Source organism: Zasmidium cellare (genome assembly GCF_010093935.1).
Source record: "Zasmidium cellare ATCC 36951 unplaced genomic scaffold M409scaffold_41, whole genome shotgun sequence".
Lineage (NCBI taxonomy): Eukaryota > Fungi > Ascomycota > Dothideomycetes > Mycosphaerellales > Mycosphaerellaceae > Zasmidium > Zasmidium cellare.
This window is the reverse complement of record NW_022986985.1, coordinates 84,028-98,573: the sequence shown is the minus strand read 5'-3', so window position 1 is coordinate 98,573 and position 14,546 is coordinate 84,028. Positions and strand designations below refer to the sequence as shown.

Below are 14,546 nucleotides of genomic sequence, written 5' to 3'. Positions count from 1 at the left end.
TAGTCATGTCGCGGGCGTGCAGGCCGACGTTTCACCCCAAGCGGCCAGACAAGGTACGGCACGGCCAAAGTCAAGAGTGCTTATCAACGGAGTCCACCAGATGCTTGGCGGAGACCCATGTACTTGGTCCTGAACAGCAGAGAGTATTGTTTCACCGGCGATCTCAATGCGATAGCATGAGCCTGGTATCTCTCTTTTATCGTCTTCGCAGTTGTCAGCGCCAAGATGTGAATTGCCAGCCGCTTATCATCGAGCCGGCGGCGCATCTATGTCGTCGTCTCTGTCCTCTGTGATTATTTCCAATTTTTTCGATCTTCATTCGGTATGCAGGCCATTCAGAACGCGGAGAAGAGCCCCGAGGTGGATGAAAGGGCTCCAGACCTTGAGAAGGCATCAAGCTGTCAAGATGGGACGACTACAACCGTTGGTTCGGGAGTCGACGATGCTGGATTTCGCAGGCAGTTGGGAAAGCGGCAGATCATGATGATGACCTTCGGGGCAGGCATCGGAACAGGTCTTTGGGTGAGGCTGCATCTCGGTCGTCGCGTTTGTGGTTTCTGATACCGGCCAGGTTGGGACAGGCACAGCCCTCAAGTATGCAGGTCCAGGTGGCATTGCGGTTGTGAGTTGACTCATTGTCATGGAAATCCAAGGACCATACTCACCATTTTCTGCTAGGCATACACCATTGTGGGTAAGTCGAGGTGGTGGGCGGTTAAATAGTGAGCATTCCATGACGTTCTCTCACAGCCTTCATCGTGTATCTGCAGTACACTTCTGTCGGCGAAATGTCAACATACCGGTCAGTCCACAGGTTCTGATGCTTCCATGAGTATTGCAAGGAGTCGGCTGACTACATTGCTTGGTAGACCCGTCCACGGAGGATTCATCCGCCAGCAGAAAGAATACGTCGACAGCGCCTTCGCATTTGCCACAGGAGTCAACTTCTGGTTCCAATGGGTGATGATCATTCCCGCAGAAATCACAGCGGCGGTCTCAGTGCTGCAGTTCTGGCCAGAGACGAGCGTCGTACCACTCGCCGCTTACATCACTATGTTCCTAGCCGTCATGGTGGTAGGAAACGTATTCTCTGTCCGGGTGTATGGCCACATTGAGTACTGGATGTCTTGGATTAAGATTCTTGCCATCTTTGCCATGATCTTCTTCCTATTCATCATGGCCAGCGGAGGCATTGCTGCCACTCACGGTCCGCTGGTTTTCCACTATTGGAAGACCCCTGGAGCTTTCACCAACGGCATCAAAGGGATCGCGAAAGCCTTCGTTCAGGCCGGGTTCTCATTTGGCGGAGGAGAGCACATTGCAATCATCGCAGGCGAAGCAAAGAAGCCACGGAAAACGATCAAAGCGACAGTCTATCCCGTGTTCTGGCGGATGTTCGCTTTCTTCGTTCTCAATATCTGGCTAGTAGGATGTGCGTTCCCTACGACGACGAGGACCTTGTCAGCGCTTCTGGAACGCTTGGCTCACCGTTCGTCATTGCTGTACAGCGAGCTAAGCAGGGCTGGCTTGCTCACGTTCTGAATGCTTTCATCTTCCTGACGGTGATCAGCTGCGGTATCACATCTGTGTATATCGCGAGTCGGAGCCTGACGGCGATGTCTGACATTAAGCTGATTCACCCTATCTTCGGCAGGAAAGACAAAGCAGGGCGGCCTTGGTTGTCGTTGGGTATTAGCACCCTGATTGGTGGCGGGTTGTGCTACCTGAACACGAACTCGACGACGTCAGACGTGTACTCATGGTTCTCAAGCCTTGTCGGTAAGCAGGAAGAGCGAGATGTTGCATGTGGAGGCGTACGGGCTAACTTTTCACCAGCAATCGCTGCCTTCTTCCAGTGGTTTTCTATCTTCGTGTGTCATTGCTTCTTCAGGGAGGTTCACGGCATGCAGAAGACACTCTGAGCATGAAAGACGCTTGCTGACTGTGAACCAACTGCTTCCAGGCTTGCTTTAAAGGCTCAGAATATCAGCTACAAAAGTCTGCCTTTCAAAGCACCGCTGGCCCCATGGCTACCAATGGTCGGCATCATCGTTGTCTTCTTCATACTGGGTTGCGAGTTTTACCTCTCGGTCAGCCCATTCGGAGAGAAAGGCAGCGCCAAGGTGAGACAGGAGCCGTTGTCGTGAGCTGACGGAGAATGCAGAGGCTGACATGTGGCAGACATTCTTTGCCACCTATCTCGGAGCACCACTTTTCGTCTTCGACTTCGTGGCGTATAAGGTGAGTTGACATGTTAGATCTGAATGGAATGCCGGCTGACAGATCCCAAGTTGTGGTACAAGACCAAATTCGTCAAGCCTTCGGACGTTGATTTCTCTGAAGCGTTCGCTTTCGACGAACAAGATAGGCTGGAGGCGGAATTGGCAGCTCAAAATGGCGACGTGCACGAGAAAGGCTGGAACGTGTGGCAGAAAGTGAAGAACTTGGTGTTCGGGTAGATGAATTGACCGTTTCTCTGCATCAAGACAGAGTACGGATCACAGGCGGTGGCTTTAGTCTCCTTTAACTTCCTCAATGCTGGGCTGAACTTTCTGTTCGGCGCCCAACAGAGACTGCATGGCATCGGGCTGGCCTTTCACTTCGGATGTGGCATCTTTGCCATCCTCTCGTCCACCTGAACTCTCCTTGATCACAAGATCTTCCTCGTCACTATCCTGCTGCCCTTCAAGCACCCCAAGACCCAAATTCATCTCGATGTGTTGCTCATTGTCCCCAACATTCTCAATATTCAGGGCACTACCGTTCTCTGCAAGGTGCTGGTTGGCTTTTCTGAGCTTGGGCAGCAATTGTTGTAATCTCGTATGAAGTTTGTGTGCTTCTTCGAGTACTCTCTTGGGATCGATCTCCGGCCTTTTTGGCCCACCAAGGGTGACGATCTCCTCTTCAGATTCATCTTCCTCCTCCTCTTCGGACGAATCGTCGTCAGTGGCGGTTTCGGACACGTCGCTCTCTGGTTCTTCCTCATCCCCTGCAGAGACTGAGCTAAGGCTACTTTGCCTGTTCATATCTGACGTCTCAGGCGTGCTTTGGAGTGCAGCTGCTTCAGTGGCCGAACAATTCGTCGAATCGTCGCTGCTGTCGCTCGGAGCGTTGGATGTGGGAGACAACCTGGTGCGTTTCGGCTCTGCGTTTCGGGTGCGCACCGGTATGATGCCAGCCTCAGTCGACGTTCGTTTCTGTGCCATGATGAGGAATGTTTTGCGGCAGCGATGGGTTGTGGTACGTGGAAGAGATGTAAAGTCGGGAACTCGCCTTTGCGGGCGTGACGAAGGAATAAAATAGTGCAGAATTAAGGCTTGTCCCGTGAAGCTAGTGCAACTTTACTCGGAGTCAAGTCCGAGCCTGCCTTTCTGCATCACTCCACTTTGCCATTCCTCATCACCACCACCATCTTCGATCTGTCCCTCACAGGGTACTCACGTTATACCATATCAGGAAGTAGACACCCGTCACGAGGCCTACCAACGTCGCTAGCGACCACGAAAAAGCAACCCTCATCCCCGAGCTCTGTCCTGACGAGCCTGGCTGGGTCTCTTGCGTACCGTTCTGAGGGGTGTCGTTCTGAGCCTCCTGCCGACTTGCATTGAAGCAAGGCAGCCATACGTCAAGTGCCTTGGAGAATAGCTCGACAGCCGTGTCCGATTCCGGGTGTTGGACCAGGTCGCCGCCATGGTATCCATCAGGGAAGACCATACCAAACACATCATCTACCGCAGGAGGCTCGTTGCATGCAGGGACCTCTTGCGTTGAGCGCCTGTTGGGCGCGTCGATCTCGTCGCTCGTCGAATGGACCGAGAGCGTATGCCATGGATCCTTTGCCCCGTCGATAAACATGACGTTGGAAGGCTGCATCTTCCACCCGCCGAATTGGTTGTTTGCCGTAAGATTCGACGCAGGGATTGGGAAGGGAAAGGACGAATTTGCACCACATTCAGCTATTATCACATTCTCCAGGTTTATCAGGCGTGAGAGTAGGTTGTCTGATGAGGCGGTATTCGCGACCATAAAGTTGGGGTTTTCAAAGCAATGCTGCCAGTTCCATGACGGGCCGTCCACAACGAAGCCGGTAGAGGGTCGGTTGTAGAAGTCCGAGAATTGGGTGTGTAGTGCTGTCGTGTACACCACAGCACCGAAGGCCGCCTTGTCCCCATACCTTGAGCCAATGCCTTGGCCAGCCGGTGCGATGCGTGACGCATTGCTCTCAGGGCCGAACAGGGCATGCAGCTTTTGTGACGATGTTGAAGCATTGAGGAAACCTGCAGGATCCCATTGCTGCATGAGATCACAGTACGGCAACGTTGAATTGGCAAAGCCGGCTGATTGAAATGAAGTAGAACGAACAATATCGGCCACATTCATGGCGGCGTAATGCTCGCTGTTCGAACTTGCGTTCGAAATGTTGGCGTTCAGATCCGATTCAGATCTGTCAAGCATCTCGTGCAATTGACCAACGCCTGTCGTGGCAAGCTCGCTGAGGAACTTTGCGAGGTTCCCTTCATCGCGAGTTCCGTTGACCAGGACGGAATCAAGATATCGGGATGCTGCTGCAATATCGGCAGAGCAATTTGCGGTCATGTCCTGGTATATCTGCTCATAATATGTCGGCATCGAAATCATGGTCTCCACAGGAGCGCTCGATGCCCAGCTTGCGTAAAAGGTCTCAGGATTCCTGATACGCGCGAAAACTGCCAGCAGGCCTGGGTACGAAGCTCCAATGGCAATCCACGGGGTTCTGGACGGATGGAGTTGATCCCACACGTCTCGCAATCTCTCAGGCTGAAAATTGTTGGCAAGAAAGACCATGTCCTCGAGTGCTTGCTCGGTGGTAAGGTACGCATAATCTTTGCCATCCAAAGCGTATCCGGTCTCATTGTCAACTGGCACTGGTATACTCTCGCCTAGAACGCCTTAGTATGTGAGGTCGACAAAATGTCCCTGTTCACTCACCGTAGTAACGATGCTCGTAGACCACGGCAATGCCATTGTACTTTTGTGCAATTGCCATGTTCGCTGAATTCGAGCCCAGATAAGTGTACAAGGCACCGTCATCAACTCCAGACTCGCCATTGTTGAAAATCACAACAGGACCGCCAGGTTGGTAGTATGTTGAGTCTACCCAGAAGCGATTCTCATACGTCGCATTGTTGCTACTATTGAAGTGGTCCACTGGCGTTCGAATCGTCTGAGCAGCGTAGATCGCTAGCAAGGCCCGGTTAGCATGTCTCTATTAGATCAAGCTCTATGGAGTCTATACCATCTCTTTTCCATGCTTTCGTCACCGTCGAAGTTGCTAAAAGTGAGAGAGCAAGCGAGATGTACAACATTGCGGGCATAGCTCAAAAGGTGCTGATGGAATAGGCTTGCACTCATCAACATAGCCTTGACATTTTGATGAGGTGAAGTAGGGAGTTGCCGGGGTCGCCAACCTGCGAAGAGACACCTTCTTGGGCCACCGCGCCTCGAAGCACGAAGTAACCGATGTTCCGTGGCCACGGAGGATTCACCTACCTATCTTTTAACTTCGCGCTATACCCATCCAAGAAGCTACAGCGCAGTCGACGTCAGGTCACGCGCGCGAGATGTTGCCCAAGTTGGAAAGGGTTGCGGTGATCGCGTCTATCAATCGATTCCTTACGACAATTTGGGAACCTCTGTGGCTGGAAAACACCGTTTGCTAACCTCAATTGCAATTTCAGATGCAGCACGTTTAGCCACAATGTAAGTAGGGGACAGACTAATGTCTTCAGCCAAGACTCTGAGCGTCATGAATGGAAACGATGAACATTCAGCTCGGTTCCATGCACAACGGCAAAAGAGATGTATGGGCCACAACTCTCGTCGTCGTTGAAGATAGAAAATATCATGTCCTTCAATACATCCAAGAAGATCTCTCACCGACCACCACAACAATGCAATCCTACAACCCATACCCCTTCAGCTTCCTCTGCCAACCCGGCGCAAACCTCATCACCCTCTCGATAAACGACCGGGACAGCAAAAACGACGACTACCTCATCGCCCCCGGCGCAACGCCTTTGACCCCTTTATACCACTTCCACTACACAGACCGCAAGAAAGACTCCAGCTACAAAGTCAAAGTCGAACACTACGGCCATACCCAAAGAAAAGTAGCCACAGTCCGCTGGACACCCGGCAACGCCCCACAACTGGAATTCCCCTGGATGACATGGGACTGCGCTTTCCTGCAAGCCAATGAAGACGGCCAACAATGGCTCTCGGACGTCGGCACGCTGGAAGGCCATGATCTGGAGTTCCAATACATGGGTGTCTTCCGCGACGGCTTCGTCACGCGGTGTCTGGACGTCACGGAGGCGTACGTGAGCGTGTGTGGGATCATCATGACGAGCTGGAATACGGGGAGGATAGAGATCCCGGTGGAGATTGTGAGAGATTGGAATGGTTTGGACGAGATGGTTACGGTGGCGATGACGGCGATGCAGTTGCAGAGGGAGATTCTTTGGGTTGGGGATAGTGGGAAGAGGAAGGAGCCGATGGCGGTGACTGGGGTGGCGGTGTCGCGGAGGTCGTCGTCGTCGTCGAGTTCGTCTTCGAGTGATGGGGGGAGGAAGATGAAGAGTGTGTTGGGCAAGCTGAAGAAGTTGCGGTAATTGTTTGACGAGCGTTCATGCGGATAGGATTTTGGATTATTATAGTTCGTCTACCGTGAAATGCCGGCGTCTGATTGGCTCAAGCTGGATTTGGAGTCATCACATGCGATTTTGACCCTCGAAGAAATGCGCCTCTCTCCTCGCGACATCACACTCACCAACTCATACGACATTGAAAAAACTTTGAACAAATCCCGAAACACTCCCGACTGGACGTGTGCTGTTACCCTCCCAAAACACTCGAGACGAAACCATAAGCATCATCTCCGACACTCCCCGTCCACGAAGATGGCCTGCTTTCGCTAAGAAAGATGGCCTCGCCGACCACACCGCGTGCGCATACGTGTCTACGTACATTGTGCGCCCTCGAGTACGACCATAAGCCGAGTCCAGGTTGAACAAAATCTCGAACCACAACACTACGGAAACCACCTCAAAGCCCATACAACGCACCATGTCTGAGCAACAAAAGCCAGCAGAGGCTCCTCAGGGAGAGCAGAAACTGTCGCCGGCGGAATTGAAGAAGAGGGCGAAGGCAGAGAAGCAGGCGAGGAGAGCTGCGCAGAAGGACCAACAGGGAGGACCGCCGCAGGAGAGCGCTGCACCGAACGGCGAACCAAAGGGAACGAAGCAGGGCGGTGCGCCTGGACCTGCACAGCAGAAGCCAAAGGTGGAGAAACAGCCGCAAAAGGGCGCCCAAAAGCAGAGCGAGCAGGACAGCAAGAAGCAAGGAGGAGCACAGCAGACAAACATGCCAGTACGGAATCGAAGAACTTCGCAGAGTGGAGGGGCACCGAGGGAGCAGGTCAAGAAGCAGGAGAACAAGAACGTCGAACTGTTCAGCCACCTCTACACTCAGCCGCGACGGCAGACGATCGAGGGTGCACCGAAAGATGTACATCCCTCGGTGCTGGCACTTGGCTTGCAGATCAGCAGCTATGAGATCTGTGGAAGTACTGCACGCTGCGTCGCTATGCTGAATGCATTCAAGGATGCCATTCTGGAATACAACACTCCAGCTGGGGCTTCGCTTGCTCGTCATTTGACTTCACACTACCTTTCGCCCCAAATCGACTACCTCAAATCATGCCGACCCATATCAGAATCCATGGGCAATGCCATTCGCTGGCTCAAAAAGCTAATCGTGGAGATTGACCCAAGTCTGCCCGACCACGAGGCGAAAAACTACGTCTGTGACCACATCGATCGGTTCATACAAGAACGCATCACGGTCGCAGACCAGGCTATTGCAACTTCAGCAAGCTCCCAGATCAAGAATGGCTCTGTGGTCGTTACCTACGCCAAGAGTTCAATTGTCGAGAAGACGATTCTGCAATCACACGCAAACGGAACGCAATTCCGAGTCATCGTACTGGATTCGAGACCTCTCTTCGAGGGGAAAAACTTGGCGACGAGGCTCATGCATGCTGGTTTGCAAGTCGAGTACTTCCCCTTCTCAGGCATCGCTCGAGCAATGTCAGATGCGACCTTGGTCCTGCTTGGGGCCCACTCCATGCTCTCCAACGGCCGTCTCCAATCGCGAATCGGCACCGCATCGATCGCCATGGCCGCACACAGAGCCGACGTCCCCCTCATAGTCTGCTGCGAATCCGTCAAATTCAGCGGCAAAGTCGTCCTGGACAGCATCGTCATCAACGAAGTCGCACCATCCGAAGAGCTCTTACTGCCTCCCTCAAAGACTGCCCCAACACCCATCAAAACCGACAAGGACGACGAAGACGAGGAGGTCAAGCTGAAGAGCTTGCAAGACTGGAAGGAGATTCCGAATCTCCAGATTCTGAACCTCATGTATGATACTACGCCGGCGGAGTATATTCGCATGGTCATTTGCGAGTACGGGAGTGTGCCGCCGAGCAGTGTGCCTGTGGTGCATCGGTTGGCCAATGAGGGGATGTGATGAATCCGCTCTTACTCTCTAGGTACGGAATGACAACGAAAGCAAGTCTATTGAAAAATTGAGTTCTGCAGTGTCAAATGTGCTTCAACGCTATGATTTCCATGAAGCAACATGAAAATTTGACTCTGTTTTGGGTATCTTCGCCATGCTCTTCCCTACCGACCAGACCCTAACGACCAGACCCATAGCGGGCGCGACCCCTCCTGTGCCCCCGTCTAACAAGCCTCGCTCAACCCCTGAAACGCACCAAGCGCTGCCATCGACCCAATCTCATATCTAAACCAACCGCCTCCCTCCATTCTGGTAATACTCCCTCCCTCTCAACCTCTCCACCACCTCCGACATCCGATCCGCGCTGGAGAAGACCCTCCCCTCCGAGACGATCCAGCTCAGCGCCACGAACGGCTCGGCGCACACGAGGTTGACTTCCTCGAGGTTGGGAAAGGGCTCGATCAGCGCGTCGATGTAGCCTGCCTTGGCGGGGTTGAGGGTGACTTCGTTGTCGGCGAGGCAGAGGAGGTGGTCTTTGTGGAGGTGGAGGGTGAGGGTGTGGATGTTGGGTAGCGCGAGGGCGAAGAGATCGAAGTGGAAGTGTATAAATACCCCCCACATCGACACAATAGACCATAGACATTTTGGCCTATGAATCCCCAAGCTGCTAAGCAGCTGAAATTCTGCGCTAAGCTTGTGATTTTCGCTCTGGTAGATGAATTTTGACTTTAGAAATTATTCTTATATCTATTGGACGACAGCTGATTGCTGCCATGGTTGTGCATCTGCTTTCTCTGCTAGTCTGCACTTACTCCTATTTGATGAGATTAACTTGCAGCTGATTCTTTTGTGCCTTTGTCTTTTCCTAGCATCTGCTTGGTCGTACCCGCTTGTTGCTGCTGCTTGCTACATGTGAACTTTGACGTTTAGTTCATACGCTTAGATATGATTTTCATCTAACAAATGGTGAACAAGGCTCGTGCATTAGCAGCTGATCAGATAGACTTAAAGACGAATCGGACAGCTTACTAATTGATAAGGCAGGAGACCAGGACAGCCAAAACTCACAAGCCGCACAAACATCCTAGAAACGTAGACTCTGCATGCCGTCAGAAGACCTAAGGTCCACACCCAGCGCGTGTCTCAAAGTTAACCATCCACCGCGTCAAATTGTAGGCATTTCCGACGAAAGAAAACAAAGTATCGAGCTTCAAGGGGTATCAACCAGTTCAAATTCTCCGTTCCCTTTGCCTCCCGGGGTCATGTAAAAAATCCTACAATGATATTGGGCAATTCCCCTCTCCGTACTGCTACTACTGTTCCTGTATCCTGTTGACCAGTTTCTTCAATTCTGTCATCCGCACCGGCTTCGCGTAGTACTCATCCACGCCGCAATCAAACGCCCGCTTCCGAGATTCCTCTGTCGTGGCTCCTGTAAGCGCCACGATGGCCGTCCTGTCCAGCTTTCGCTTCTTCTCGTGTTCTCGTATCTTCGACGTGGCCGCGAAGCCATCGAGGATGGGCATCGACATGTCCATCAGCACCAGGAAGTACCTGTCTGGCGATATGCGGTAGAGGTCGAGGGCTTCTTGGCCGTTGATGGCGCATTGGTATTTCAACTTGAGCTTTTTTGAAAGCGCAATGAGGAGCTGCAAGACTTGTTAGCTGTGGTTTTGTTTCTGGGCTGCTTTGGGGAGCGGTCTTGTGGCTTACCTTCATGTTCACATCGTTGTCTTCTACCAGTAGTATCCAATCACTCTCCGCGTCGCCAGTATCAGATCGAGATGCGGTCGAGTTGGCGATCGCAGAAAGAGGTGTGCTGTCGGCTGCATCTGACATTGGCAATGGGGTGATCTTCGTAGAGCCACTCTGGACGGACGGCGACGATTCGTCAGCGTCAGAGCCGTCCACCGATGGCAACGGTAAGTTCTGCTGGAAGCGAGAGTTTTCGACGTTTTCCTGCACCGTCAACGTCGAGCGTCCGACGGCCACTTTGGCAGTCTGACTAGGAGGCGAAGAAATGGACGGTCGGGTTCTTTCCGCTTGCGAAGATGAAGATCGATCTGAGGCAATCGCTCGAAGCAGCTTGCGTGGTCCGATGGGCTGGTGTACAAAGACCGGCGTAATGGCAGACAGTTGCATCCTTGGCGTAAATGTTGATGAGTAGATAGAGCGACCAAGGATCAAGAGGTGCGAATGTCTCTTGGAAGCTCGATCCAAGAGGCTCTGAAGGAAGGTGGGCGACTTCTTTTCGAGAGCGATGAGCTGGCCCTCTGTAATGGCACATACCGAATTCCCGTCAATCGTAGGTATGTTCGGTCCCTGTATTGCGTTGCAATGGAGCCACTCGTCGGCAGTCTCAAGAATAGAGTCTCCGACGAGTTGCTCCGGAGCGCAATCGCCGTCTGCACCTTCGGTTGTTGGAGTGAGCAAGTGAAACTGATCAACGACCAAATCCTCAGGCACTGAATCCGTCGTGAATGCCGAGTCTTTGGCGTCCCTCTCAACCGCAAACGTTGCCGGGAAGACGAGAGTGACTTTTGTGCCCCTGCCCTGCTTGCTGCTCAGATCCAGCGTTGCACCCACGTCCATTGCAAGCTGTTTGACGATGCTGAGACCAAGACCGGTGCCCGTGGAATGGGTATCTTCTTGCTTGAAAGGCGTAAAGAGGCCATGCCTTTGGAATGCCTCAGATATGCCTATTCCCGTATCTTCAACTACAAGCTGGACGAGCGCTGTTTGTAACGTGCCTCGACTGTCCGAATCACCGACCGTTAAACGCACTGAGATGTGGCCTCCATAAGTGTATTTGAGCGCGTTGCCGAGGAGGTTCGTCAAGATTCGAGTCCATGCACCAGGCGATATCTTCACCACCCAACTCTTGCGATAGTCGATGTTGAGAAGAACGCTAAAATCATCCCCATTGGCAGTAATTCCGTCGGAGGACGGTGGCTCCTGATGTAGACTATTTCTTCCTATGAAAGATTGACGATTTCCTGGGGACAGGGGCGTCTGGTACTGTGATCTGTAAGCTATCACAGTGGTTTCCACAACCTCCTCGGTCAGCCGTGCAAGATCAACACTGCTTGCAGCCCCTGTCTCGTCGAGATTTGGCCGAGAGGTAGATGTATGGAGTAAGCCAGTGCTGCCCTTTCCGCTTCTGCGCGATGTTCTCTGCCCCCTTGAATGGTTACTGATTTTCGAGTAGTCAAGGATGTGATTCATGGTATCCAGAAGCGTTCTTCCAGCCATACTGATCGTAAGTACCATCTCTTCTTGAAACAGTGACAAATCGGTTTCCTGCAAGAATTCCACACCAGCCATGATGCCATGCAAAGGTGAGCGCGTCTCGTGACTGATGGATGATAAGAACGTGCTCTTGGCCTTGTCGGTTGCCAGACTGTCGAGCCTTGAAAGCTCCGCCCCCAGCGAGTGCCCAAATGCTTTGAGGTAAGTAAGCTCCTCTTCTTGATCGAAATACCGGTCGGATGACGTGCTCCATACGATGATGCAGGAACGCCAACGGCCGATCGAGTCGTCCCAGAGGGGCAACATTGCGGCTGTTCTGGCACCGTTCATGGATTTGGAGAGAAGTTTACCGTCTCTTGACCGTCGCGTCCTTTCCACATGATACTCTTCGTTGCTCGAAGGGTCGCTGGCCTCGTCTGAGCTAGCGGAGCACCGGCCCTCTCCGTCGTAGTGAAAGACGACCCCATGTGGGTAGCGCTTGATGAGTCGTTGCAGATGATGCTCTGGTAGGGCAAAGCGTTGCGATGCCGATGGCAAGCCTGATGTGCCTGTGCGACCACGTGTGGAGAAGGCCAGCAAGTTGCACAGTTTTGAAGCCTCAGGAGCAGAATCCGAGGTTTCGACGTCACTCAGTCGAATTTGTGAGCTGTCTTCGTTGACGACAGAGTTGGAAACTGTGTCAGACGATTCTGACGTGCCCCTTTCGTGATGCTGGGAAGTGCCAGTAACCGTGCTGGCGTCGGCAAACACGACACTATCAACGCCAATTGCTTCCCTAAGCAGGTTGCTAGCGCGGGCATATGCAGCTGTGGACGATGTGGCCGGATCGCTCACATCGGCGGGACGCTCAAGTTTGGATTGGCGAAGGTGGCTTAAAGAATTGTCAGACTCAGTGCCATACGCTGAGATAGTCCCCTCTGCGGGCAGTTCGCTGGCAATTCGATCCGGCCGTTGCACATTCTGAGCCCCGAAGTAGTCTTCATGATCCTGCGACTCTCCTTGGGCGCCACTTTTGTCTGGACCTGACGGCTCGAGCACCTCTGGATGCATGCCAAATTCCGCATCGACACGTGCTTGACGTTCCTGTGAGCCACCTTTCGCGGCATGTCTACCCATCCCAAGTACTCGTGCATCATCCTGGCCAAGCCACCAGTCTCGCAGACTAGTTCTGCCGCTATTGAACAAGCCGAGCGCCTGAATCAATCTTTCGCCTCGCTGGCGTTGAGACCGCACGATTGTTGCGTTGAGATGCTCAACAGCGGTGTCTGAAATGTCTTCTAGGAAATCCATTTCCTTTGCACTGATGCCGTACCTCGGTTTGTCGTCGAGTACGGTGATGGCTCCGAGGACTGATCCTTGAGCTCCTCGTAGAGGAACTGAAACACAAGACCGTATCCATGAAGCACTCCGAAGAAACGCTAATCCACTATGGCCTGCATGATGTCGGGCATCGTTGACGAGGTTCCAGTGTGGACTGAGGCCCTCGGTGTAGTAGTGGCCTTCCTCCTCCGGCACATCCCTCATACGTCGTGCCTTCCTCCACGAGTTGACGGCCTCATCATGGATTCCTTCCTGACGAGGAAAACTGCTGGTGCCGATCCATAGGCGATCCTGGGGGTCGTCGGCGGCGGCATTGTGTTGAAGAGCTGTGGTTTTTGCAAGATCTGCCAGCACAAATTCGGTCTGCGTTGAGATCAGACTCACAAGACATCGGCGAGCCTGCAAACGAAGGGCGACCAGTTGCGCAAAAGCTGCCAAGGCTGTGTCTGGACACGCTTCCAGTAAGGCGGCATGGCCTGTGCCATCCTTGGGAAAGGCTCGTCGGCGGAGTGATTTCGGGCTGTACGTTTCCTCCCACGGCAGTAAATGTCTAGAAGGTGGCGAGTCAGCATGGTTACGCACCAAAGCATCTGGCTGCTCACCTGAATACGTCCCTCTCGCGCGTGGCCTCGGTGCGTTGACGAAAGCGCCTCTCGGTGGCTCCTCGAGGTAACTGTCCCTCTCCAGGATTGGGCTCCGGTGGAGACGCGGCGGTCGGTGCCAGATCGTGCATGATCACCGCTTACCGAAAGACACTGGCCACTGCATCGATGTCTGGCATGCGATGAGTATTCAGGATAGCGCCCGTGGTAGAATGGCGATAAGAAGGACGGTAGGCAAATATGCACGTGGATGTTGACATGTCGCCACGCAGGCCGCCACTTCATGTGGCTAGACGCGCCATTGTGGAGGCTAAGGTTTGAAGGAGTATACCCCGAAACGCCAAGCATCATTGAGCATTCATAAGGGTTGTCCTTGTCGTCGACGACGTCGAAAGAGAATTAAAGGTTGGCGAGACAACATTCTTTCAATGTGCAGGCTCCAAGAACCATAAGTTTCGGTCAAGACGAATGAAACTTGCAAGGAATTCGGCATGGTCATTCGGACGCGTACTCTCCCCTCCCCCGCCGGATTGCGGGGCAATAACCCGAACAACTTGCGCGGGCTTCCGAATGACTTACGCCTTCTGTCCTGACCATTATTCCTTCCCTGTCCTAACCATTATTCCTTCCTTGTCCTAATTCTCTATGCGTTCCATCTACTTACTAAGTGCAACTGCGTTTAGTCTCCATCTTGCCTTTTAAAGTACTCGTTTTTGCTTGATGAGTAGAACAAGACTACTAGGCTGAACAAGAAGCTCGGAAAGGCAGCTGTTCATTCAAACAAAAAAGCAACACCGTCGAATCGTGCTAATATCC

General features: G+C 52.8%; 7 protein-coding genes across 7 annotated transcripts; 3 read left to right on the top strand and 4 right to left on the bottom strand.

Moving 5' to 3' along the window:
- Positions 1 to 324: 324 nt before the first annotated feature.
- M409DRAFT_28121 (uncharacterized protein) lies at positions 325 to 2,459 on the top strand (the record flags this gene model as incomplete). The annotated part of the gene is made up of 10 exons (XM_033808887.1): positions 325 to 522; positions 572 to 622; positions 679 to 694; positions 751 to 802; positions 870 to 1,425; positions 1,509 to 1,779; positions 1,837 to 1,895; positions 1,977 to 2,123; positions 2,182 to 2,241; positions 2,292 to 2,459. 10 exons carry the CDS (start codon positions 325 to 327, stop codon positions 2,457 to 2,459), a joined length of 1,578 nt encoding a protein of 525 aa, XP_033662276.1.
- Positions 2,460 to 2,513: 54 nt separating this feature from the next.
- M409DRAFT_28120 (uncharacterized protein) lies at positions 2,514 to 3,206 on the bottom strand (the record flags this gene model as incomplete). The annotated part of the gene is made up of 1 exon (XM_033808886.1): positions 2,514 to 3,206. The coding sequence occupies one exon, from the start codon at positions 3,204 to 3,206 to the stop codon at positions 2,514 to 2,516; it is 693 nt and encodes a 230-aa protein (XP_033662275.1).
- A 220-nt stretch (positions 3,207 to 3,426) lies between these two features.
- M409DRAFT_28119 (uncharacterized protein) lies at positions 3,427 to 5,345 on the bottom strand (the record flags this gene model as incomplete). The annotated part of the gene is made up of 3 exons (XM_033808885.1): positions 3,427 to 4,919; positions 4,969 to 5,220; positions 5,276 to 5,345. The coding sequence occupies 3 exons, from the start codon at positions 5,343 to 5,345 to the stop codon at positions 3,427 to 3,429; spliced, it is 1,815 nt and encodes a 604-aa protein (XP_033662274.1).
- Positions 5,346 to 5,798: 453 nt separating this feature from the next.
- M409DRAFT_59096 (uncharacterized protein) lies at positions 5,799 to 6,650 on the top strand (the record flags this gene model as incomplete). Its single annotated transcript, XM_033814099.1, has 1 exon — positions 5,799 to 6,650. One exon carries the CDS (start codon positions 5,799 to 5,801, stop codon positions 6,648 to 6,650), a length of 852 nt encoding a protein of 283 aa, XP_033662273.1.
- A 454-nt stretch (positions 6,651 to 7,104) lies between these two features.
- M409DRAFT_59095 (uncharacterized protein) lies at positions 7,105 to 8,568 on the top strand (the record flags this gene model as incomplete). Its single annotated transcript, XM_033814098.1, has 1 exon — positions 7,105 to 8,568. One exon carries the CDS (start codon positions 7,105 to 7,107, stop codon positions 8,566 to 8,568), a length of 1,464 nt encoding a protein of 487 aa, XP_033662272.1.
- A 276-nt stretch (positions 8,569 to 8,844) lies between these two features.
- M409DRAFT_28116 (uncharacterized protein) lies at positions 8,845 to 9,180 on the bottom strand (the record flags this gene model as incomplete). Its single annotated transcript, XM_033808884.1, has 1 exon — positions 8,845 to 9,180. One exon carries the CDS (start codon positions 9,178 to 9,180, stop codon positions 8,845 to 8,847), a length of 336 nt encoding a protein of 111 aa, XP_033662271.1.
- Positions 9,181 to 9,872: 692 nt separating this feature from the next.
- M409DRAFT_28115 (uncharacterized protein) lies at positions 9,873 to 13,861 on the bottom strand (the record flags this gene model as incomplete). Its single annotated transcript, XM_033808883.1, has 3 exons — positions 9,873 to 10,208; positions 10,273 to 13,678; positions 13,731 to 13,861. The coding sequence occupies 3 exons, from the start codon at positions 13,859 to 13,861 to the stop codon at positions 9,873 to 9,875; spliced, it is 3,873 nt and encodes a 1,290-aa protein (XP_033662270.1).
- Between the last annotated feature and the right edge of the window lie 685 nt (positions 13,862 to 14,546).